Source organism: Lampris incognitus, chromosome 5 (genome assembly GCF_029633865.1).
Source record: "Lampris incognitus isolate fLamInc1 chromosome 5, fLamInc1.hap2, whole genome shotgun sequence".
Taxonomy (NCBI): domain Eukaryota; kingdom Metazoa; phylum Chordata; class Actinopteri; order Lampriformes; family Lampridae; genus Lampris; species Lampris incognitus.
Window position 1 is genome coordinate 40,824,122 of NC_079215.1, and position 26,585 is coordinate 40,850,706.

At 44.2% G+C, this 26,585-nt stretch overlaps 2 protein-coding genes across 3 annotated transcripts; one reads left to right on the top strand and one right to left on the bottom strand.

Moving 5' to 3' along the window:
• Positions 1 to 396: 396 nt before the first annotated feature.
• Positions 397 to 20,708, top strand: LOC130113472 (high affinity choline transporter 1-like). 2 transcript variants are annotated; one of them, XM_056281085.1, is made up of 9 exons: positions 397 to 732; positions 8,064 to 8,269; positions 8,448 to 8,561; positions 10,406 to 10,561; positions 13,644 to 13,792; positions 14,662 to 14,805; positions 15,144 to 15,297; positions 16,459 to 16,676; positions 17,763 to 20,708. In XM_056281085.1, the coding sequence occupies exons 2-9, from the start codon at positions 8,086 to 8,088 to the stop codon at positions 18,318 to 18,320; spliced, it is 1,677 nt and encodes a 558-aa protein (XP_056137060.1). In that variant the 5' UTR covers positions 397 to 732; positions 8,064 to 8,085; the 3' UTR covers positions 18,321 to 20,708. The 2 variants fall into 2 exon arrangements, with proteins under 2 accessions (XP_056137060.1, XP_056137061.1); XM_056281086.1 differs by lacking the exons at positions 397 to 732; positions 8,064 to 8,269; positions 8,448 to 8,561; positions 10,406 to 10,561 and adding exons at positions 11,073 to 11,286; positions 12,750 to 12,820.
• Positions 11,177 to 22,141, bottom strand: LOC130113474 (thymosin beta-b-like). Its single transcript, XM_056281087.1, has 2 exons — positions 22,026 to 22,141; positions 11,177 to 12,933 (listed from the first exon to the last, which is right to left on the bottom strand). Exons 1-2 carry the CDS (start codon positions 22,127 to 22,129, stop codon positions 12,888 to 12,890), a joined length of 150 nt encoding a protein of 49 aa, XP_056137062.1. The 5' UTR covers positions 22,130 to 22,141; the 3' UTR covers positions 11,177 to 12,887.
• Between the last annotated feature and the right edge of the window lie 4,444 nt (positions 22,142 to 26,585).

The following is a 26,585-nucleotide window of genomic DNA, read 5'->3' on the forward strand; positions in this document are numbered from 1 at the left end:
AGAGTTATAAAGCGGGATAGGGTTAGAAAGTAGAGGTACATAAAAGGGAACTCAATAAATAAGAGATGACATAGTTGTGTGTGTGTGTGTGTGTGTGTGAGAGAGAGAGAGAGGGAGAGACAGAAAGAGAGATCCAGACATGCAGAGACATACCGCCCCCCGCGCGCGCGCGCACACATTTCAATTGATCTTGAAGTTCACGTTGGCAAACTCGCGTCCTGGGTGTGTCCTGTATTTTGGAGGAAGCTAATTGGCTGGTGCGCGAACAAGGTTACCAATCAGGTGGTAGATTTGGCAGCTTCCCGCCCCTTTGGGTTATTCGAAACCACGCCCACCTCTTCATTCCTATATTAAGAGAAGCGGCGGGCCGATATCGCATTCTAGAGTATTCTGTCTTCCTATGCGGAGAGCTTCCACGAGTTCTTAGAACGTTTGAATTCAACTCTTCCTCTTCTTTGAAACCAGGGCATTTTCTTTTGACTCGAAAAGCGGTTCTGTGATACTTTTGTTCTCTGACTTTCCAAGTTGAACCAATTCGCAGACCGTCTCTTGTGACTGTCCAGCTCTCCATCCTCCTCTCAATCACTCAACTTTCTCTCCACTGTGTGCCGCGCACTGAGCGCTGCGCTCATCTGTCTGACCCGGACCGACTGTCATTTGACCAGTTGTCTGCCCCGTAAAGAATTGCCTGTCATCCATCTGCGCTCAAAAAACTGATATTTCTAATTCTAGGTATGTATCATATTACTCATCAATCTCACCTTGAAGCTAAAATCATGCTCTGTTTAGTTATCGGATATGTCACTTTTGGTGTGTGTGTGTGTGTGTGTGTGTGTGTGTGTGTGTGTGTGTGTGTGTGTGTGTGTGTGTGTGTGTGTGTGTGTGTGTGTGTGTGTTCTTAGCGGCTTAATTTAGAGATAGATGCCTGTGTTTTGTGAAGGTAAACTAAGTTGCCAGGGACACACTAAGTGACAGTAAATGCCTGTACTAGAAATAGCATCGGGTGTGTGTGTGTGTGTGTGTGGGGGGGGGGGGTTGCTTTGCCTAATTTATCCCAAGAGTCAATTTGGCCCCTGTGGTCTCCTGTCTTGCTCAAGTGGTTATCTTTGTTTTCCCGTCGCGTCTCTTTCATCGGTGCGTATGCGCGGTAATTTTCCACTGGGTTCCGTGAGAGAATGGATGCGCCGCAGCGGAAGACGAAACTCAGTTTCACGTATTGCTGCATCACAGTAAAAAAAAAAAAAAAGTGTAAGATTGGGTTGAGCAACAGTTAGTTTGTTGGTAGAAAGGGGAAGTGCGTGTAAATGAATGATAAATATGACGAAAAGTCTATACACTGTTGTTTTGTTTTTGGAGCAGGTGGTATCGGAGTGACGTTAATAGCGATCTCGCTTTTTTTTAACTAACTTCCGGATGAACTTAATGTCTTCGTGACTGTGAAATATTGTTGGAAAATTTTGCTAATGTAATATGACAATAATACGACTTTCTGTGTACTTTCTCCATCAAACGTGTCCTCTTTCTGTCACTTGTTTAATCGCTTTCGTTAATTGGTGCTTTTTCATGACCTGATGACGTTTCCTTATTTGATGACAAGATTGTTAATGTTAATCACCAGCAAAAAAAAACTGCTCTTTCCTCTTTCCTGTTCTCGTTTGCCTCCCTCTCTTGATGGTGTTTCACGTTTATTAAGCTGCCCCACCTTTTGACTCTTGCTTAAAGAGAGTCCTTCTTCTTGTCATTCTCTTCATTCTGGTAAATGCCACCATCCCTGTGACGGTTCTCTTCCTCGAGCACAGCAGCATGAGTGAATCAGCCAACCGGGTAATAATCGGTCTTAATCAAGAGATGAGTGACCCTGAGTCATTTTAGGTGCCTGGGCTTTGACGTGCCCACGCGTTGAGGCGGACCTTTGTCCCCCGCTTACTTTGTGCTGCCCCCACACACCAGCGGCAGGCCAGAGAAATGCAGCTTGTGGTAGATATGAACAGTCTTGTCTTCACGCCAACATGACTCAGGATCCCTAATCCATGTTATTAGACACTTGTGACTGATTTTGGCTTCGGCCGATAACAAAACTTGCCATTTTGGTCCAACAACGTGAGCTAGCTTTTCATATTTGTAATAGATGCAGATTTTGGAGTAGCAAATAAACTCCCCTTCTCTGTCAAAACAACCTGTTGAATGGTGAGGGACTGCATTTCTGCATTTATTGAACCTGTTTGTGTGTTTGTCATGGAGAGGCTGATTTGAGAGACTTGTAGCATGAACTACTATGTGATTAAATACTACTATATGTTATATATTATATGATTATATGTGCCTGCCCTGTGATGGCCTGGCGGCCTGTCCAGGGTGTCTCCCCGCCTGCCGCCCAATGACTGCTGGGATAGGCTCCAGCATCCCCGTGACCCTGAGAGCAGTATAAGCGGTTCGGATAATGGAATGGAATGTATATATACACACGGCAGTTTTGTGTTGCAGCAAATATTAGTCTACGCAGTCCTCTTTTTTATGGGTTTCCTAAATTTTGAGTGTGGTATTTTTGCTCTATGTGGTGACAAAAAAAAAATGCTTCTATGCACCCTATGCATTGCCTTTATGCACAGCCTGTTGACACCTATGTCCTATCGGACTTGAACCCTTTTTTTTGGCACTTACTTGCGTTGTCGTCTCCTGACTAGATCCTTGCTTGTGTTGTATGGACTCTCAGATGTACGTCGCTTTGGGTAAAGGCGTCTGCTAAATTAAACTGTAACATTGGGTGATGGATGATGATGTGAGCCTGGAGGTCACATCATGTTCCTCTGGACATTATGTCTTTAGATGTGTGAATTCCCAGACCAAACTGCGAGCCACTAAGTGAACGTTGTAATATTTAGCAGAGACTTTACTAATTGATACTGTTGCGGTTGATTTATGTCATTGGCTTTTGGTTTGCTTGTTGCTGTGAAACGGATGATTTCCCAGACACGGCCTGGCTCTGGAAATCTCCACAGGGCAAATGTCTTTTCTTTTCTTTTGTTTTTGTAGCTTAAGTCCATGCTCTGCCTCTTTCAGGACAGCCAAGATGGTTTCCCCTTTCAGCGAGCATTGCAGAATGTAAAAAATTAGTGCGTGGCCTCAATTGTCAGATGTTTTGTTTGTGTCTTTACCTATAGAGAACTATTCAATTTGTGGTTAGGGAGAAGAGGGGGTGGGGCAAGGGAGGGAGGAGTAGACGGGGGGGGGGTGCGGTAGGTTGGACTTGTTTTTTTCCATGAGCACACACACTCTCTCTCTCTCTCTCTCTCTCTCTCTCTCTCTCTCTCTCTCTCTCTCTCTCTCTCTCTCTCTCTCTCTCTCTCTCTCTCGCTCTGTGTGAGAAAGACAACACATTTGTGTCTAGAACTGCGTGAGGTCATCTTTCCGCATGCCCTGCTTCAACCTGAAGTCTTTAAACTGTGTGTGTGTGCGCATGTTGCAGTGAAACATGATATTTGTGCACGGTAATCTCCATTAATAGCGGATGGTAACACTGGCAAACACAATGCCGATCACAAACCCCAAAGTGGATGGGGAGGGTGGACACCAGAGCCAAACACCCAGCAGGCCTTATAAAGTTTAGAGTTAATGGAAAAGTACTGAGAGAGCGAGAGAAGAATAAGAGACATTGTAAGAAGTGTTGGAGTTGCAACATTGCCAAGACACACCTTCTTTTTTTCTACCTGTCGCCCAGAGCGTACGTAGCAGCAGGAATGTTTAGACAGAGAAAGCTGTCCATCTGCAAGATAAACTGACATCGCTGAGACATCGCTCATACCCGCTCTCTCCCATATGTCAGCAATTTGATAACCCAACGTATTCCTGTCTCATTGGTGTTTGTGTGCTTCGTTTGGCATGCCTTCATCTCCCCATGTTGTTTACAGTACACCAGGCTGGCAGGGTGATTTTTTTTTCCTCTTTTTGCTAAGTCGCCACACAAACAGAAGCATATGTGCGTCTCAAAGCGGGCGCTGCACGTTAGAGGAGCCTCAGCTGCCCACTTGTTATCTGAAGAGGATGAGGGGGGAATGGGCTGTGTTTATTTGTGACCAGGAGCGATAGACGGCCCAAAAAATGTCAATGTGTTCATACTTAGGACCTCTTTAGTGTGTGTGTGCGTTGGTTTGTATATGTAGTCACACCTTAAATTAAACCTTGTCTAGTTAAATAGGGGTTTCCAACTGCGCTACAGCCATATCTTTATCGCTGTCCTTGTCTCGTTCCGCAGCGAGGTGTGAAATGAATTATGATGCCATTTGACAGACGATAATTGGCGTGATTTCCCACTTCACATTTGAAGTTGATTCTAAGGCAAGTAGGTATCCTTTCAAAAGTTGAAGTGTAGGTTTTGGAGGTCATTCTGGGAATTTTTCAACCGGGATTTCACTCCCACCTAAAATGACCATGGGCCGTTTAAACTCTATATTCTGTCAAGATAAATACACAATTGAGATATTAATGCATTGCATACGTTGGTATTTCTATTAGGAAACGACTGACACCAGAATTAACATTTTAGCAACTTTTCATACTATTTTTCAAACAATTTAAAATGGCCACTGTCCAACGCCTGTAAATACTGCAATGCCTCAGTAGTAGCCATGGTGTGTTTGAACCGGCGTCTGTAACCAGACATGTTAACAGTAATCATAATCAAGTTTAGAGTATTTCTCTGCACTGGAGAATGCTAGTATGTTTCTAGGACAGAGCAATGAACTTTGCGAAGGAAATGATGCGACAACACACGTCATAAATAGTGACATGACGATCATGATCACGCGCAAATTACGAGCCGTCATTTTGACCACTCGTGGTCGTTTTAGGAAGATCTTATAACTTTATGTGTGTGCAATTGATCTAAAACTAATTTTAAATGCCAATGCAACTTTAGGAGAATTCAGGGAGTGGCAGGTCTATATTTTTTTTCCACAAAGTTATTAAACTTTGAAAATCCAAACCCGTCAAAATGACGGCCTTGGTCGTTAAGCAGGCTTTTCTTTTTGTTTTGTTTTTTTTGTTTTTTGTTTTTTTTGGAAAACCCATAATCCAAAAGTACATATCTGTCAGTTAAAGAGCATGTGACAAGCCTTAAGCTGTAGACATGCTGTTGGGTAACTTCCTCAATGCATTGTACGCCGATGGGCAAAATGCAAACTTCCAGTACTGAAAATACCCTGCAACTGTGGCGCGATTCATCAGTGGCAGTGCATTTATAGTTTGTGTGTGTGCACATGTGTCTATATCTGTTTGTTATCCCGCACATATGTTAACGTGTTTTTTACATGTGCATTTGGGTGCTTTAAAAAGAAAGCTTGTTTCCACTGGGTTTTGTTGACTGACCTGCTCTGTTGATCGGCTATACAGTTGGGGTTTTGTAGCCTGTTGGGGTGTCGCCTCCAGCAGACCCAAGTTGATCAGTAACTTGACATCTTTCACTTAACTATTTTCCTCAGCTTACCGAGGATGCAAATATGAGAGGAATTCAACCACAGTTTGACCCTGACTGGACAGATTTGCAAAAACAGAAGCAGTGTGATTTGTGGTATATTGTGTATTACTTGTCCAATTCAAGGCTGCTTAATGAATCTGGTGAAACCTACTTCATTAAGTTAACCTCATTGGGTTGAATTAGCTTATTTGAATACATAGTGGAATATTTCAGATCATAGATGAGCCGTCTTAAAAAGAGCAAAGATGCTGACCCAGGGTCACCGAGCTGCTCCATCTACAGTTGACAAATACCGAAGACAGTCAAGTTGAAGTCTGTAGGCCAGACCAGGCGACACGAGCCCAGATTTGAAGAATACAACCTTGTTGTTTTCAGTAACTGGGCTCCGTCCAATGGGGTTTGGCTGCAGCCTGGAGGAAGGCTGGCTTTTTGTTTGGCCCAGTAGCAGAAGCCTGTGAGACCTTGGGAACCCACTGCTGCTTGGGCCACACTGAGATGTTTACAGAGCAAACAGGGCCAACGCACAAGCATGTATGACGTGGTTGTGAAAGATGGAGGCAGCAGAGAGGGGGTACACACACACAAGGGAGAGAGACACACGCGCACATACATACACGGAGCAAGAGAGATATGAAGGAAGGAGGTGGTGATGGAGAGAGAGAAGGGGATGAGGGAGAGAATGAGGCAAGGAAGAAGAGAGGGTACTCGGCAGCAAAATAACCACAAAAGCCTCGGGCCCTGCAGCACATAAAGAACTGAATTGTTATGTTTTGCTGTGCTTTCCAAATCGCTGTGTGAAACGACTCAATAGACTTTCATATTCCTATAGAGTAACTCCAGGTCTCCCTCTGTTTTTTATCAATCTCTGCCTTTGCCTCCCTCTCACCCCCTCTCTATCTGTTCCTCTGTCTGTCTCTCTCTGTCTGTCTGTTTCTGTCTGTCCTCTCTCGTTCTCTGTCTCTGTCTGTGTGTCTGCCTCGCTCTCCCTCTGTGTGTGTGTGTGTGTGTGTGTGTGTGTGTGTGTGTGTGTGTGTGTGTGTGTGTGTGTGTGTGTGTGTCTCAGCATGGCACATGGAATATCTCACAGACGGTCATGAAGTCTCACCCTGTCTAGCTGGAAAGTGTTTTAAAGTAGACGTGAACTAGAGAGAGAGGGAGAGAGAGAGAGACATTGATGAGATGAAAGAAATAGACTGAAGATCAGGATAGAAAAACAGCCTGTGGAAATTATTAAAGTGAAAAGGAGTGAAGGTAGAGTTGCAGGACTTGTCCATGGATTTCATGTCAGTGAGTTTACCAAAGGACAACTATACAGATGGCTTTTGCAGTTCAGATGGTTCAGGGACACGGTGTCTTCTTGAAAGTTCCTTCAATTTACAAGTGGTCTGTAGGTGCCCTCCAAACAATACCGCAGAACCCCAGAGGAGGCCACACCTCTTCAGCTGTACAAACCCCCATAAAATGTTTTAAGCGTCTGGCATAGCTCCAAATGTGACTCGCTGGCCTTCTTTCCTTTCTCGGGTGTTTTGAACGCTCACCAGCAGTACAAAGAGTGGGTCTTTACAGTTTGTGTGATGAAGGACACTTGCCATTTAAAACGAATGGCAAAGTCTCACACGTCCTGTTCCCGTTGGGACATATGATCCCGGACGCTTCAGCAGTGGTAACAGGAGTGAATGCAAATGTTAGAGATAGTTAGTCTAAATGACTGGGGGAAGCTTCTGGCATCTGTTTTTTTACTCAGGTCTTTGCAGAGACTAGTGAAAAGGAGTGTGTTGATCTCACGAGCTCAGGCTTCACTGTATACTGTACTGCAGCCTCCAAATGGTATGTAACCTATATATTTAGGTTTGTGTGTGCGCGCGAGTGAACGTGCATGCGTGTGTGTGCACATAAATATAGATAAAGCTCAGTGTGGTATGTAGGGGCTTCAGTTGCCATAGAGCGTGCCCACGCACACACTTATAAACAGAATACACACATACGGAAAAACATAAGTCACGTGAATGTGTTTGTGAGGCCTTTGTTGACTTTGGCACAGAAAGCCCCCTTGCCCACCCCTCCTTTACCCATTCCTTTCATACCCACACACTTTAAAACAAACGCGCGCGTGTGCGTGCACGCACGCACGCACACACACACACACACACACACACACACATACATTTGGTGGTCCGCCCACAACCCATAATTCTCAAGTCCATTCCTTTTTACAATCCTTTTCCTTTTTCCTCTCCCGATTCTCCCATTTGTATTGACAGTCTTTGTTTTCAAGGCATTCCTATTGTTTGAACTTAATGTTTCCATCCAAAGTTTTCCCTACCTCATCAACAATAATGTTCACTTGACAGAGCTGGAACATCATGTTTGTGACCATGGTGGTAGTGTGTCTTAATTAATTGAGTATTGTCTGTTGTATCAGTGAGATGTTATAGTAAAAAAAAATATATATATACTATATATATATATATATAACTTTGTTAAAAGAAATTCAACAGTAGGGAAAGTGCTCAACAAATAAGGAGCAAATATATATGAGCATCTCATTGACCTTGACTTTTCTTCCTCTCTCCGTATCCAACCCCCACAGGTAGCAACACACAAGGTCAACGATGGCTCTGAACGTGACGGGTCTGGCCGTCATGGCGGTGTTCTATGTGCTGATTTTGGCCACAGGCATCTGGGCATCCATGCGCTCCAAAAAAGAAGAAAAAAAGTGCACAGGAGATGGCATGGAGATCACACTACTGGCCGGGCGCAACATCAACCTGCTGGTCGGGATCTTCACACTCACTGGTAAGACAGCCGGCTGGGGAGAAACGCGGCATCTGCATCAAGGGCCCAGCAGTGGTGTGTCGACAAACAAAAACCACACTGGGTTGATGCGGGAGAAGGGGGACGTGTTGTTCATGAGTATTTGTCTGTGTTTGCCAACTCATCTTTCCATGGTGACATTTTTTTTTTCCCCCCACAGCTACATGGGTGGGTGGAGGCTTCATCCTGGGTATAGCTGAAGCAGTGTACAACCCAACGTTAGGTCTGGTCTGGGCCCTCATGCCCGTGCCCTATGTGCTGACCTTCTTCCTAGGTGAGTAAGCCCTCAACTTGGATGTGAATTTTAAACATGCTGTCTTTACAAAGTGTTTCCTTACGAGGAACCACTTTTTATCACCAGTCTGCAATTCTGGCTGTTCAGTTGCACATACAATAGCAGTGAAAATTTGCAAACAGAGTAAAGGTTTCAAGTCATACACTAAATACACGTCTAAACATACTACTTCAGCAAGTTAAAATTAGTTTAACATTCGTCTGCACATAAATGACAAATTAAACCTTAGCCTTGTCCAGCTGAACATGAACGTTGTTATACACCTGGTGTAACGTATCCCCGGCATCGTTTTCCTTCTGTGACTCTAGCTTGTGCTAGTAACCCCAAAAAAAAAACAGTTGAATCCTGATACTCAACCCATCAACTTTTCTGTGTCACTGGTCTATATTTCACTTTGACGTCATTTGACCCAATGGTGCGGTATAGAGACGCAAGTATCTGTTGTAGCATCTCAGTTAACGTAATAAAGGCATCTCTGTGGAGAATACCGTGACGGTGGAATGAAAGACAATGAAAGGCTTCAACCTTGTGACTTGGTCTGGTAGAGCGTATAGACTTGATAGGGTAAAAGCAACAGGGTGTGTCACCTGATCTTCCCATAAACACAGATTCAGTGCCATGAATCTTGCTCCATTCAACTATTAGGGAGTGAAGACTGTTTGGAAAATGAACAGAGGAAATCCAGACTAAAGATATATTCATATGTAATTTTTTTAATCTGAAACAAGTGTGTACAAGTACACAGAAACAAGCTGCAGTGTCTAAATTGCAGTTTATATGTTTGTAGGTGCTGGTATCCACAAGTCAATCGAATGATCACAATCTGTAAAGAAAAAAATTTACTTGAGTTCCTGTTTCAGTTCTCTGGTTGATTAAGTAAAGCGATGAGGTGAGGCTAAGCACATTTGGAAGTTACATAATTTAATCTGTTATTAAATGTAATGGAATTTATTAAAAATGGTAAGACTAATAGAGTTCAGGTGCTGTTGATGGCCATATATTTGTCCTTTATAGCAGCCCCCAACCCAGACACAATCCCCCCCCCCCCAACCTGGCCATAGAACTGTCTGTAGCATTAAATAAGAGGTATGAGTGGTCATTTCAGCATCATAGCGGCAGACGACAGGTGCGAGGTGAGGCGCTTACGGAGTCACTCGAGTGGCGCACTTCTCAAATCACTGAAAGTATGACGGTCCTCGATCCATCAATGCTTGCAACAGGTGTCGTCAAGTACTTATCTGGCGGAGTTTTAAACGGGGGGGGGGGGGGGGTCCAGTCCAGAAATTATCCTGAAAATCATTATTCCACCGATGTAGCTTCTCCTTTGTATTGATTTGACCTTGCAGGTCATCTTTTGGCATTCACTTCATTTGAGGAAACAGGTGCTCTCATAAGTGGAAATGCTCAGTGCTCGGGTGCCCGTAGGGGGAAAAAGTCATTGGCCAGCCTGCTGAGCATGTTGGCTGTGGAAAGCAAAAGAAAACAACAAAAAAGCTGGACATCCCCAGTCAGGAAATGAAACATAAGCACCGTTTTCCGTTCTTATGCATTGTTGCCCAGGCCCGAGCGGAACTGTGAGCTCCACTGCAAGGTGTTTTTGTGTTGCGTTATCTGGACAAAACACTTGATTTTTTTTTTCAATGCTGGTCACTCATTCCACAACAGCACCCCCCCCACACACACACACACACACACACTCCCTCTGTTTCCCTTTTACCTTTTCTCTATTGCCTGTGTTTTTAATGGTTCTGTTGGAGAAAGGCTGGTTGTTCTGTTTTCTCACGTATGCTAACTTTACCCTCCTGTACTATATAACCTGCCAGGTGGTTTTTTCTTTGCCAAGCCTATGAGGGAAAACAAGTATGTGACAATGATGGACCCCTTCCAGCTCAAGTACGGGAATGTCCTGAGCAGCGCGCTGATTTTCCCCGCGCTGGTAGCTGATGTCCTGTGGGTTGCACGCACGCTAGTCAGCCTGGGTAAGTTGCCTCACGCCATGCCACATGTGCACCCACGACAGGCACGCCATCACAAACGCTCACACTGACTCACAGCCCCATGGACTGACTAACACCAGAGTGTCCACTCGCAAAGGGTACAGAATCGTACAAGCATGTGTACCATGCAGTCACGCCCGTGCGTGTACTGCGGCACATTTCTCACTCTCTCATAAACATGTGTTAGTGGCTTACCATCCGGAGGCCATTGTCTCCGTCCACTCTGACATGTGAGAAACCCCAACCGGCACATCCTCAAAGAGAAAACGTTGACCCACAGTATATATGAACACAATTAAGGTCATTTATGGAAATGTATAACCAGTGAAACTGATTTTTTATCGTGTACCGTGGGAAGCCGTTCCATCTGACTGGATTTATGTGATAATTGAAGAGTCTCAGTCTGAAATCATAATAGTCGGTGGAGTTTATTGTATTATGACAGTAATATCCCTTTAATCTGTATGTGTTGGTGTGTGTGTGTGTGTGTGTGTGTGTGTGTGTGGGGGTATGAGGGCATGTTGGTGAGAAGATGTGTGCGCGTGCATGTGTGTGTGCACGTGAATCCACGCATGTGTGGTGTGCGTGCAGGAGAGTAAAATACATGTGTGTAAAATGTTCTCTTTTGTGTGTTTTAACACTCTTTTCTTTTCCAGTGGTTTTTCAAAAGGGGGGTTAAACAACGAGCAGCCTGTTGATTGTGAAAGGTGATCAATTATTCAAACCTGGTTCTTGTATCACGAAAGACTTCTTCCTATTCTTTGTTCCTAGGTTCTTGTTCAGGGATGGGATAAAATAATCAAAAAAGTAAACAAATACATAATTATACTGTTTAGTTACAAATGTCTTGTTCCAGTCCTGTGTTAAAAAAAAAAGAAAGATGCATTAGAAGAATGAAAGGGAATTGTGAAGTGTAACTGTAGTTTGAGTCACCAAGGCAGCACTACAAGCTGTGCTGACGCTCCACTGAACGGCTAGTTTGGAGGAGAGACTACTCAAGGGGATTTCACATCACAATGGTCATTTGACCCGTGCAACTGTTACGGCTTCAGGGGGGCCCTCACCTTGCGATCTCTCCTCAAAACCCTGCGGGAAGAGATTGGTAAAATGGCCCGCATTGTTCATCGTTCAATACGACTTTTCATTACACGCACATATACATTTTATGCATACACTAAAACACACTTAACACTCCTGAGATGGGGCTGTTAACACTTGGCCCATGGGAACTCTCGCCTGCTGACTGTTTTGCGTGCGCATGATAAGTGTCCATGCCTTTCACTGGAGAGAGTGGGCCCAGGGGCAGCTCCAGGGAACGCCCAAACTTTCACAGACACCGTTCATTCGACGTCGGCTTTCCATGTGGATTTAATAATACACAATCACCGCTAATCAGATTTGTGACAGATCGGAGAGGGGGAGATGGGGAGGGATAAGATTTCGCTTGTGTTTGTGCATGCTTGCATATATTTTGGGGTGGCGGCAGGCCCTTGAATAACACTGGTCGGCAAAACAAGGAGTCCAAAAACGGATCATGGGGGGGGGGGGGGCGTTTGGGCAGCAGCTCTCCCTCAACATTGTGAGGGCTCTCTATTAAAGCCCCAGAGACCCCGAATTCTCACCCCCCCTTCCTAAATTTAGCACAGTGGGGCACAGCACAGCTTACCTCAGCACATTACAAAAAATATGAGGTCCCATGAAGCCAAACCTGAAGTTCTCCCCCACCCAGAGAGAGAGAGCTTTTATCATGTAGCCCTTCAGTTTCCACTGTCTGACACAGGAAAACATGAGCTCAGAATCATATCTAATAACAGAAAGTCAGTAGAGTAACAGCACTGCTTTTAATGCATGTAAGTGATCGTTTTAAATTTTTTTTTAAAAAAAACCTGTCAGGAAGCAGTAGTCAACAATCCAAGGTGATGCCAATTACTGAATTGGTTTCACTAGCCAATGAAAACCTGTAATTAGGAGGTGTGGGCGGGGTCAAAATCCTCACTAATGCCAATAAAGCATGTGAAAGGTCAAGGTGACTAGGTAAATAAACATGGATCATGGGAGGGGTTAGGGGCTGAACTGAAGGGGGGGTTAAGGGGGGATAGCCGGGGTGTAGAGATCAGCGGGGATGGTGAGTCGCGATCGATGGTGCCGATCTGACACTTTTCTGTTTAAGGGCGTTGTTGTGGTGCGGCTGCAGGCTGCGGCTGGGGGGACCCTGGCAATGTGGGAGAAGAGACGGTGAAGGTAGTGACGCTTTGCTTGCCTTGTTTGAGTAACAAGATGTATTTTTTTATTCACTTAATTACTTGTGTTAGACTTTTTGCCTTTGTTTTCTTTTTCCACACTGTTTTTTTTTCCTTTCCACACTACTTAATTGTGAAGTAGCAGTATGTAGGAGGTGAAAATATTTCACCCGAGAGGGATAAGAAAAGGAATGTTGTGGAGTCTCACAATCAATAGGCTGCTTTTGTTATGTGTTTCTGTATCGTTTCTGTTTGTTATACTTTTTATCGTTATTATTTTCATGTTGGCTTGTTGCTTAACTAAGCTCGTGGATGCTTTTAATATGCTTTGATACAATGCCACCCATACTTAAGAGTAAACCTTATTGCCTTAAACTGCAAGAAGAGAATTTGCTTTAACGTTATGCAGATGAATGTGCAATGTATTTGTCAAAGTGCTCTTTGAGATAAATAGACAACATTAAGGCATATGGAGTCAAAATAACAAGGCTATGTCATTCCCCAGTTTTAAGCAGTAGGTTATAAGAATTTAAAACTTTAGTTTGAAGATCACTGAAAACTGTATGCATGAATATGTGTGTGTGTGTGTGTGTGTGTGTGTGTGTGTGTGTGTGTGTGTGTGTGTGTGTGTGTGTGTGAGAGAGAGAGAGGAAGAAAGAGAGAGAGAATGAGCTAAAGAAGATTCAAATAGTCTTATCGGCTCAGTTGCATGTAGCTTTAGTAACCCCAGCAGCTCTATGTTAGAAACTAGAGACAAGGAACTGTGTTAGAACCTTCCCCCTTTACAACCCACTGGTTCTGAGGGCTCTACTGTGTTGTTCCAGGTGGGACTATGAGTGTGATCCTGGACCTGTCCTACGTGTACTCCATCATCATCTCCTCAGTGGTGGCCATAGTTTACACACTGCTGGGGGGGCTCTACTCTGTGGCCTACACTGATGTCATTCAGCTCATCCTCATCTTCGCCAGCCTGGTACGTAAGCAGAACAAGTCAACACCACCACACTCACACTTTTCCAATCTAGATACAATCTATCTGTATTGACAGATAGACGGTATCTGTCAATAAACGTTGTATCCGGGGTATCCGCGTAGCATAGTGGTCTATTCCATTGCCTACCAACACACAGATTGCCGTTCGAATCCCCATGTTACCTCCAGCTTGGCCAGGTATCCCTACAGAAAACAATTGGCCGTGTCTGCCGGTGGGAAGTCGGATGTGGGTATGTGTCCTGGTCACTGTACTGATCGGTTGGGGTGCCTGTTCAGGGGAGAGGGGGAACTGGGGGGAATAGCGTGATCCTCCCACGTGCTATGTCCCCCTGGCGAAACTCCTCACTGTCAGGTGAAATGAAGCGGCTGGTGACTCCACATGTATCGGAGGGGATGTGGTAGTCTGCAGTCCTCCCCAGATCAGCAGAGGGGGTGGAGCAGCAACCGGGATGGCTCTGAAAATAGGGTAATTTGCCGGATACAATTGGGGAGAAAAAGAGGGGGGGGAAATGGCACAAAAAAAAAATTGTGTCCAGATGAACTGATTCAACCCTCTTTGGTTTTCTTACCTGGATTATTGTGCATGCATCAATAATCCAGGTAAGAAACACTTTCCCGATCTCATGCACCTTACATTGTTCTAAAGCAAAGGTAGTGTGCTGGAGAACGAACTACTTGTTTAAGAAATTCCAAGATTGTCCAGCTTTCCTGAAATCCAAATCCCAGCATCAGCACTCATATCCAATATGTAGTTTCAGCATCTTCTTTATCTGTAGGTACACTGCAAACCTCTCATGCCAGTGTTCTCACTAGCTCTCTGTGTTGCGAATGTTGTTTTTGTTTATTTAGTGGGTGTGCGTTCCATTTATGATAACCAACCCTAACTCTCTGGACATCTCACTGACGGCCTTCAACCAGACTTTCCAGGCCCCCTGGGTCGGCAAACTGGAGCCCCGTGATGTTGGAAAATGGATTGATGACTTTTTGGTGTTGGTGAGTGAGGGAGCGGCAAAGTTATTCAGAAACATGCAGACTCCACTGATGTGTATTGTGGGAAAAAATTCCTCTACAACACCAGCTTATGCAGTGAACAAACAAGTACTTACACAAATCCAATTATCACAGTAATTCAGCTAAATTCACAAGCATCGGTTCATATTTTTAGATGAAAGCAACACCACAGAATAACACAAACAACTAAATCAGCTGTAGAAAATGTGATAACAAATCATGAGACAGTAGTGGCCTTTTGCTTTTTTTTATTCCTTGCCAGTATTTTTCTCTCATGTTGATTTTCATGCTCACCTTGTGAACTCCTGTGTTTGTGCCAGGGTTTGGGTGGTCTGGCCTACCAGGCTTTCTACCAAAGGATCCTGTCCGCCTCGTCTTGCACCCAGGCCCAGGTCACCTGCTTCGCATCCTCAGCCTTCTGCCTGGTCCTGGGTATTCCCTCTGTACTGATTGGAGCTGTGGCGGCATCTACAGGTAAACACCGCTCACACTGGGAGTTCCCTGAACCCCAACACATCCCAGCACCAACACTCCCAGTGCAGCCTTAGGCTCCCCTTCACATTTACCTAAAATGGTTCTATTTTGTTAAAGGTATGATACGTGGGCGTCCGGGTAGTATTGCGGTCTATTTCGTTGCCTACCAACACAGGGATCAGCGGTTTGAATCCCCGTGTTACCTCCGGCTTGGTCGGTCGTCCCTACAGACACAATTGGCCGTGTCTGTGGGCGGGAAGCCGGATGTGGGTATGTTTTCTGGTTGCTGTACTAGCACCTCCTCTGGTTGGTCGGGGCGCCCGTTCAGGGGTGAGCGGGAACTGGGTGGAATAGCGTAATCCTCCCACACACTACATCCCCCTGGTGAAACTCCTCACTGTCAGGTGAAAAGAAGTGGCTGGCGACTCCACATGTATTGGAGGAGACATGTAGTAGTCTGCAGCCCTCCCTGGATCAGCAGAGGGGTGGAGCAGCGACTGGGACAGCTCAGAAGAGTGGGATAATTGGCCGGGTACAATTAGGAGGGGAAAGGGGGGGGGGATAAGAAAAAAAAAGGTACATTATGTATGTTCAACTACTTAAACAATGAAATAGAAATTACATTTCCAAAGGAATCGTGTAGATATGCTAATCAAATTATTGTTTTCCCGAAAAAAAGTATGCAACCCATTTATTTTCATGTTTTAAAAATTTTGACGGCCCTACAAAATCTGTTGTGTTGTAGTCTGAATTCAAACACAACAGCGGGTCCCACATGGGGGATCATCCAAACTAAGAAAATTTTCCTTTGAGAAAAGCAATACTTTACTTAGTGCATTTATACAATTCTTTTTTCTTTTCTTTTTTTTTTTTATTCTTTAAAGGTACAATCAGTAATGGCAGGCACCTTCTGTGGCTTTTTTTTTTTTTTTTCAATTTTACTGTGACAACATGTCATATCTCACCATCGAGTCAACATTGTGAATTTAAGAAAGAAACTAAAAGAAATGTGGCATTGGCTTTTTTTTTTTTTTACTATGAGTGTGTGTGTCGTTTTTGTAATGCAATTTTTATCTGTAACTTCTGGGTTTTGGTAATCCATTCATCAGTCATTCATAATAAACCTGTTGCTGTTGTCTGATCACTGTGTGTTGATTGCAGACTGGAACAGGACCAGCTATGGTAGCCCAACTCCTTATGAGCGTGGCCAGGCAGGCTCCATCCTCCCCATTGCCCTGCAGTACCTCACCCCCGCCTACATCTCTGTTATTGGTATCGGGGCCGTGGCCGCTGCGGTCATGTCCTCCATGGATTCGGCCTTGCTCTCCTCCGCTTCATTGTTTTCCTCCAACATCTACAAGAACATCATCAGGAAACAGGTGAGAGGCCATGAAAAGGGAAAAAAAAAAACATCAGATATTGAGGGGTGTTGACACTGTCAACGAAAGAATCTTGTTTCATCAACTACACATGCACACACACACACACACACACACACAAACACGTTTGGTTCAGTTCCTTTTAAGAGCCTCAAAATTGGACCGAGATGTTTTATAGTGTGATAAGATAATATAAGACCACTATATCCTAATTCACCTAAACAAATTTGCTAACATAACCTTAAGTTGATAAGACCTTAAACTTGTTTATCTTTAATATTTCTGCTGCAAACGGGCTCAATGAGAGATGAAGTTAGATGGTGTTTTAAGTTTCACACACTTTCGGTATGGCCCTTCTAGTGTGTGTGTGTGTGGGGGGGGGGGGTCCTTTACCTCCATTTTAAAGTAATTTTCTAAAAAAAAGAAAGAAAAGAGGCCTTTATTGGTAAACATGCTACACAGGGAGGCTTGTGTGGGTTGTAACATGATATTTACAACCCTGACCACATTATTATGCTGTATGTTTGCGTGTGAGGGGGCTAGCTTGCTAGCTACTGCTGGCAGTGGGAAAACAAAGGAGCTATTCACTTTTCATGTCGACTGTTTTCAGTTTGCATCTTGTTTTGATTTTTTCTTCTCTCTCTCGCACTCCCTCTTGAACACTGATTTATTTAATCATTTCCATTCCTTGTGCCCCAAAAGAATGTTCCATACAATATGAAGAGGCGCACTTAAAGAGGGTGACAGAATGTTCTGGAGTTGTTGTTGTTCCACTCCACAATCCTGAACCAGTTCTTTCAACAAGTTCTGTAAAAGGCCACTGTCAGCAGATTGATATAATGTCATTTGGTACTTATCTGGGGGGAGACAGGGTCATTCTTCAGAGCTGTTTTTCTCATAGGAAAGGATTAAAAAGTTAAATGGCTTGGATGTTGTTTTTTGCTGTTGTTCTGCAAGTCAAGTTTTTTGAACTGCTTTAACCTTAGGCATTTTTAAATGCTTTGCCACAGTTGCATTAATTAAGGACAAACTTGTGTGATCAACAAAAACCTTTTTTTATTAATTTCTTTTTTGCTTTTTTCACAGGCATCGGATCGTGAGATGCAGTGGGTCATCCGTATCTCAGTGGTGGTGGTTGGCCTGGCGGGCACTGCCCTCACTTTCCTTGACAGCAGTGTTCTGGTCTTCTGGCTGGTTGGTGTTGACATGTCCTACACCATCATGTTCCCTCAGCTGGTCTGCGTCCTCTTCTTTAAGGTGTCCAACGGCTATGGGGCCACGGTGGGCTACATCTTGGGCCTTGTTCTGAGGATCCTCAGTGGTGAGCCACTCATTGGCCTGCCTCCCGCCATCCAGTTCCCCGGCCTCAGAACAGACCCAGAGGGCAAACTCACCCAGTATTTCCCCTTCCGCACCACCATCATGCTCATCTCGCTAGTGTCCATCCTGCTGTTCTCCTGGCTGGCCTCCATCGTGTTCAACAAGGGTCTGTTGTCTGAGAAGTGGGATGTGTTCAAGATTAACCGCAAACAAGCCAAAGCGGCGGCGGCGGCAGCAGCCAGAGCCATGGAGAACAAGAAGGTCCACCCTGATAACAAGAACCCAGCAGTGTCCAAGCAGCTACTGGACACCACCAGCTGCTAAGGAGGCCCAGAAGCAGACATTTCTTCTTTATCTGCCGAGCAGGAATTCGCCAAGAGGAAATGGGTGTTTGTTTGAGGGTTGGAAAAACAGCATGCACCAAAGCAATAGACTCCATCATGATGAATTGTTTTTTCAGTGGAACAGACATGCTGTAAAACACTATAGATTACCAAGCAAAATAGTGTTTGTGGATTTTATTAGATTTTTTTTTTCTTTTAACGTTTGAAGGTCAAATGGCTTGCTTAACCATACTATCTCAGACAACGGAATGCAGTAAGCCATGCCCTTCATCTGTTTGTGAATTAACATTACACACCTCTACCCAGTATATGGTCCACGATAAGACAGGTTCCATGACATTCTGCCGAACTTCTGAGTGTGCTGTAATGCCTTTTTTTTTTTTAAGTTAAACTCTCTCACTGTGAATCTCTACAAACAATCTGCAAACACATTCAGCATAACAGGGTTATGCCTGTAACAGCGATGTTATTCAACAACGCTATTTTTGTGGCTTGGTTATTTTTCGCACAAGAAACAAGCCAACCAAAAGGAGAAAAAAAAGCCTAACGCGAAGAACAAGATGAAAATCGAATCAAGGGCGCAAGCAATAAAAACAGCGGCCGCCAACACTTGGACTGAAGTCAGACAAACACAATTTCAAGCTTTATAACTACTAATTATCTTTTTTTTTTCTTTTTTTTACTATTTAATATTCCCTGCTTTATTGTGAACAACAGCAGTGAGAGCCAGAGCTGCAACCTCTGCCAGGCCCTTGGTCTCCACCGCCCTGTCATTACTACAGGGAGTAACTCTCAGCCCCTACAGTCTGTGTGTTGAGTTGCAGAGCTGAAAGCTGGCATTTGTTTGCCTGGAATATAAAATGAATTGATCTAATAATTTCTACAACTGTACGGAGAGAAGGAGCGCTAGATATCTGCCCTTTTCCCTCCTCCTCCCTTTCCCTTTCTTCTCCAGCAGACTGGAAAGGCTCGATAAATTAGCGTCTTTCACAGGTGTAAATGGTTTTGTACAGTATAGTTGTTTTCTATGGTTATATATATATAGATATATATGCAAAGCTCTAGTTTACAAGGGGCTCCCCCCCCTCCCGAGCCTTGAGGTTATTTATGTTGTCGCACTGAGCCTTACTCATGGTTTGGTGTACAGAGAAGACTTCTGGTCATGAATGACAGTCGGAGAAGGGTTTCCTCTACCATGTTTCCTTTTATTTCATTGGAAATAGGCATTTTCACTCAAAATGTCGACAGTTATCGCCAGATGACATCAACTCAGTGCGTAATTGAGTTCTATGTTTCAAATACCTCAAGAGTGCTAATGTTGGCTTTAGAAATATATCAGTTCAACCTGTTTTAACTTCCATCCAAAGGATGTGAATGGCAAAAGTCATTTTCAGAGACTTAACTGCACAGAACAAACAGCTTCAAACAAGAGGACCCCTGCAAAAATCAAGGCACGCATCTTTTTATATGAGTGTGACTATTTGATTTGTACCTGTATTATACTCTTGTACTGTACAGCCTTATCGTATATGAAGTGTATAATTACGACACACTTTTATCAAAGGTCACCATTATGCAATATGTAGCCAAAATGTTTCAGAAGAAAAAAACAAAGATTGTGTATGTTTGTGTCAAGTTTTATGGCCTTTACAAACACTGAATGTAAAATGAATTCACCTTTATCCATATTCATAACATTAGGCACCAATTTATTTTCATCAGTACATAATGACAAATTGATGTCTTGGATGCGGATAAATGCAATATTGGAATGTACAATAGTCCGGTCCAAGATAGAGGTTTTTTTTTTTTTTTTTTCGCATTTGTCCCCTTACCAAGTGACAATGTGGTAAATGCTAGCAATATTTTTCAAATGGAGAATATAGTCATTTGCACACTATTTAGCTGGTGTTACATTTCCATTGTGGGTTACATCACTTTGGATAAGTGACTGCTCAGTGAGAAAGTAAAATGTATCCCAGCCAAAAAGATTTTCTTGTTTTAGCTATTGAATGTCAATCCGTTGTGAAACTCACCTGACAGTTCCAGAAAAATTCACTTCAATGGAGTTTGACTGTGTCAGGGGAGCTTGAGCCGAGAGATTCTCTATTGTGTAAAGGTGTCTGAACTTCAAAATGTTGTGATATTCCCTTTAAAATTAACAAGGCAATGGATTCTATGACCCCCGCCCCCCACAATGTTTTTGGATTTTATATTATTGCATGTCAACTTTTAGTGTCGTTCGTATACCGAGCTTTAGTAAAGGCTGTTCTCTCTTGCCACTTGGCAAGGTCCTACTTTGTAATCAATTATGTAAATCCCCATGGGGTGATGTTCTGTCAGAATAAAAGGTTGGAGAAAAAAAAAACCTTGTTTTTTGTTTTTTTTACTTGCCCAATATTAAGTTCCTAAATTAATGAATAATGGGATTATGCAATTCCTACTGTTATTTACCTCCAAGCAGTCAACTATTTAAGAATTGTAAAGTCAGAATCTTAAACTATATATATTTATGTGCAAAGAATGCCAGTTAGCATTGAAAAGAGAGCACACAAGGAGAGCCGGCTTTAGTACCATGTGCAAATGCCCTTATCAATACTATTCAGCCTCCGTGCTGAAATGTGTGCATTTTACTTATAGCCAGTACTGAGAAGGTAGCAGATCTTGAGATGAACAACGCTGGGAGTAGTCCAAACCGTTTGATTTAAGAAAAAAAAAATTAATGTCATTGATTTGAGCAGCACCTTTAAATCATACAGTGCCAACATACAACTGTTCATTTTAACTTTAGTCCATATTATGGCTAGCCTTAAAAGCATGCAATTGGAATCACAGCCTGCAGGTGACCAATGAAAGTTGTTCATCGTAATTGAGACAGCACTTACTACACCCAGGTTAATAAAGACATATGCAATGAAGCCCCTTTTATTCAGTCAAGAGCATGTCAAGGAGGATATTGTTGCTTAAGGGAGGTCTTTGGAGTACAGAGGTTCAGCTGGCCCTCTTAAGATTCCCCTCAAAACTCGCCCCTTCTCTTGGTCAATAGCTGTGGAGAGAAGAATATTTTCCATGTAAGTTGAACCCTGCACAAGGAAAAGGAAGTGACATTCAAAACCAATTCAAAAAAAAAAAGTTGACCTAAATTTTACGAGTTTTGTTACGCAACAGTCGTTCTTTATGAGGCCCCTTGGGCATATGTGCTGAAATTGTTGAGCATGCAGACTCCCCCTTTGTATGCAGCAAGTTTCGACAACTTTCCTCCGAGCTTCTCATCCACTTGAATGTGCAGTTAGTGGTGCCATGTCTGTATGCATTGGTCTACATGTGAAATATCACTAACTAAACTGGCTGTTGATCCCGCAGCACCATGTACATCAACATTATGGTAAGAGGCATCACCTGAGGACAAGACTGCTTTCAACATTTGCCATCCCCTCCCTACCCTGTAGTGTCAATGTTGACACCTGCCGAATTGAGCCTGTAGGAATACACAGGTGGTGAGGCAACAACCCTTGAGCCCATTACTAAGGTTGCAATTCTGATTCACAAGAATTCTGTAAGTCAGCCTAGTTGAAAACTTGGCCCCTAAGCATAACCAGAGGCTTCAACATGGAGTGCATTATACTGGGCAAAGTCTTCAATATAATAATACTATTGGTGTAGCACCTGAGTGCTGGCTTGGTACTCAATCTCTTTAGTTGGCAGTGTATTGTTCTCCAGTGTCTCGGTCTTCTTGGGTTTGCTCTTGTCAAACTGGGAGATTTCACTCACATCTGGCTTATCTGCCATTGTTCACTGCAGTCATAGGAGGAATAAGGAGCATATAGGAGCCAGCTCAATGGGAAGAAAAAAATTCCAAGCCATCAACACATATGCCCTACCAGTCATCAGATACCCAGCTGGAATAATAAACTGGCCAAAAGAGGATATAAAAGCCACAGATATCAGGACAGAGAAACTCCTCACAATGCATGTGTAACAGCGGTGTGTGTTCTCGCACTCATGCATTGTGATAAAGATGAGGCTCACACTGTCACTTTTGGTTCCAATCCACATTAATTCTGGTAATAAACACAGAGGTATTAGATCTCCAACAGTCAATTTCATAGTACAGCTCAAGAAAATACTAAACCAAAACCAGAATTAATTCGACTCAATGCCGATTAGCCAGCTACACCATGAGGATTAGCTATGAGCTAAAGATTAAAGCTAGCAAAGTCACAGACAACATGGTGTGCTCAACAAACCACTCGACGTAGATTACAACCATCCAATATAATTGCGAAACATTTGCTCTGGTAGTTGGGAGCCTATTTCCACATATAAAGTGCATACAACATTCTTTTACACACAAAAACAAAGCTATAAAAATATACTTGTGGAGCTTAGTACAAATCAACATACCACAGAGACCAGACATGGCAGACTGGTGACTGAACACGAGGCGCACCCAAGTCTGCAGGGGCACATATTGTGTTTAAACAACAAGAAATATTTCAGACGACACTGAAATGTTTTCTGTTCTTTTTACTAACCTCTCCACACATTCTCATAATGCATGGGCACACCCCCAAAACCCCAGTAGTTGTCGCCATAACAACCTACACTACAATGTGTACACAACACCCCCCCCCCAACCCCCAAAGAGCACAGAACTTGTGCACAACCGAATCCCCACCAGCACTGCTGAACAACTATAAGTAGAATGCCCTTGAGGCCTACGCATGGAACTCTGTGACATAGTCCTTTAAGTAAGCAGTGCGGTCCCTTGCTCGTATTGGCTAGCCCTCCTCAACCCCTTTCTGTGGCTTCCCCAAAGCAGCCGCGGAGGCACCCAGAGCATGGCCCAGAGCATGGCCCACCACTGAGTCTGACTGAAGACCAGGAGGAGATTGAGGTGGTTTTGGCCCGTACCTGGGGGCTGTCCGCTGCAGGTGCTGCCTTGCCTTGTGCCTTCAGTGTGTCCAGTGACAGTTCCATTTCCTGACCCAGCATGAGGCCTGTTGGAGAGGCTCCGGTTGTGACGTTCTGGTTGGCTCTGTAGAGCATCAGGATTTGGTTGAGTGCTGTCTGAAACTCACACCCCTGAGCCAGGTGTGCTTGGATGCCATCAGGGTCCGAAATTAACTTTTTGGCTTACCGGCCAAGAGGACTGGTAGATGAAAAAAATCTACCGGCCAAGCATATTCTTTACCGGCCAAAATAATTAGTAGCCTTTTTTGTACCATATGTACATTTTCAGTACATATCAATGAGAGAATAAGGTATTGTGTTGAATAAAAGCTTTTAAAAATGTGACAAGAGCAGATCTGAAGCAAAAATATTTTATGTAAATTTAGTCAATGGTTAAAAGATAAAATATTACAAGTATGATTTCATGTTTTATTTGCAGTATTATTGTAACTACTTGAATGCTCCACACGCCCATCCCTAGTCCCAGACTACTTCTCACTCTACAGCAGCCACTCTCTTTGCACCGTCCATGAAGTCTGGCCTCCTGCTCCTGACAGAGTCTTGGTGCCACAGATCAAAAGCACTGGTTTGGGTCATACTCCCTGATCTCGGGAGATGACAGCTGCACCATCAGTAGATCCGAGAGTGTGTCTGAGTTGAGGTTGGACCGCCAGTCAGTTTTTTTTTCTATAAATTTATTTCTGATTTTCCCCCTTTTCTCCCAGTTTAGTGGCCAGTCGATCCCTATTCTAGTTCAAACACCCACCCTCGTACTGCATGCGTTCGCCAACTGCATCTGTCCGGCCGGCAGTCTCGGAGGAGACGCCTGCTTTTTCGACACAAACAGAGACGCATTCATGTGACGAACACAAGCCGACTCCGCCCCCCTCCCGAAGACAGCGCTGCCAATTATTGCTGCTTCAACGAGTCCGGACATAGTCGGATCAGACGAGAGGTCCCCAGTGGGCAACTGCATCGACACAAAGCCGATGCCTAGACCGCTACACCACCGCGGACACTTCGGCCGCCAGTCAGTTTTAACCTGTTTCGTGGTGTTGAAGCTAGCACACAGCTAACGTTAATGCAAGCTAGGTGTCACATACTAGTGCTAGCTGGGTAACGTTAGCTAAAGCCAGCACTTTGTTTACGCTGTATTTGAGATGACAGCTAAATTCACTTACTCGCACATCCATTCGAAGTCGGAGTGGTCTCGCCTTCTTGCCAACGGCATGCACAGTGCTAAACATGTTCTGCATTTTCATGCTGGTCTGCTCGGACATGGCTATTAGCGCCTTTACGGGAGATGTTGCGAGGAGAGGCTGCGATTGAGCCTGAAAGGCATTCATACAGGTGTAACCAGGTTAAAATTAATGTTTTATTTCATTTTGTTTCAGTATGAAATATCACCAAATCCTGTCTGTGTGCTGTTATTTGTGTTTACTACATTTTGTTTTATGTCATTATTTACTTTTATGTATGTTTTCCAACGACCGTCATATACATGTACTGTCGCTTTAAGAGAGAGGTCTTGTGGGTACACGGAAGAGGGAACGCGGGAGAGGCCATTTTTGTTTTGTGGAGGGAGTGTCAAGCAGCGATCGAGCCGAGCCACGCGTGTTTCTTACCGTAGGACAGTTTTGCTGGTTGAGGAGAACGTAACCTTGAGTATCCCTGTAAGAAGATACTGCAAGCTGTGGGATAAAATACTTGTTTATCCTTTCTTACATCGGAGTCCCGTGGACGGTTTCTCCTTCTAACGCACACGAGTGAAGTCCGGGCAGTGGTTGAACTTCGACCCCCACGTCCGTAAGAAACACCGCTCCCGCTGGAGGACTGGACGTTTGTCGAAGGGTTTGAAACCAAAATAAATGGCAAGGTGGGCCAAATAGAGTCCTGTGTGTCCCCCCTCCTTCCTTGATCATGATGATGATGATGATGATGATGATGAGAGACTGAGGGCCCCCCACAACACCTGGGGCCCCACCCAACTAGAACACAACGCAGAGCTAATGATGAGAGTGACGGGCATGCAGCAGGCTGACCAGCATAGAACAGCATAGGACTGCCCCCGTTACACAGGTAATGGGACATCTGGAGGTCTCATGTTCCTTGATTGTTTTCTACCTTCATTATCTTGTTACCGATGATAAATGAACTGCTACGGTTTTTGGCATACTGGCGACAGACGGAGCAACTCATTATCACGGTCTGTGCGTTATACTCCAGCCAGCCTCTAGCAGCTCCTTTATCGTCATACCTCCACTTTTCACTAAACTTCCTTTTTTTCGGTTTGGTGGTGATGGTGGCTTCTTTCTCTCCTTCGGGGTATGGTTGTCTTTTTGATGGTGGTTTTGGGCCTTCTAAATATCGCCACGTAACTGGTGTTGCTCGCTAACGTTAGTTAAAAGAATAGAGTAGGCTAGTGCCGAGTTTGACTGATGCTGCTGTAGTTGTTCCTCTCGAGTGTGTGCGTAATGTTACCCGCCAGTAGCGTCTAGCAACATTCTAATGCACTTTGACTGGTTAATTTCTGTTATTGCTGTTGCTATGTTATTACTGTTGCTAAGGAGCGAGAGAGGGAGAGAGAGAGCGAGAGAGATGAGGGGGGATTAAGTGGTTGGATTTCACTTTTTTTGTTACTCGCCATGTGCTGGGTAGACTAATGAGATTTACTCGCCGATCAGAAAATCTACTCGCATTTGGCGGGTGGCAAGTGTTAATTTCGGACCCTGGATGCCATTCTTCAAGATCTGCACCTCTGTGCAGGTGTGTTTCAGTCCTCTGTCCCTGAGGAACCTGGAGAAATCTGCAGAGACAAACTGAGGCCAGTTATCTGTGGTGATGGCACAAGGTATTCCCCATTGTACAAACAGGGCCTCCAAGATGTCTGTGATAGACTGTATTGTGATGGTCTCAGCCAGAACCACTTCAGGCCAGTTCGAATGGAGGTCATATAGCACTACCAGGAAGTGCTGATGATAGGGAATTCCATGGCCATGGATCTCCCCACAGATGTCGAGCTGGAGATGTTCCCATGGGTGTGATGGCCATGGGACTGGTTGCAGAGGGGTTGACGTCAGAGCTCCAGTTTTCCCTTTGAGGAGGCATGGGTGCAAAGTCTCTGACAAGTGCTTCGATGTCGCAGTCAATGCCTGGTCACCAGATGAGGTCTCTGCGCCACTGTTTGAGCTTAACAATGCCCAGGTGCCCCTCATGTGCCATTGACAGCATGCATAAACGCAGGCCCCTGGGCACCACAGTGCAAAGGCCCAGGAACCTTTGCTGGCCATCC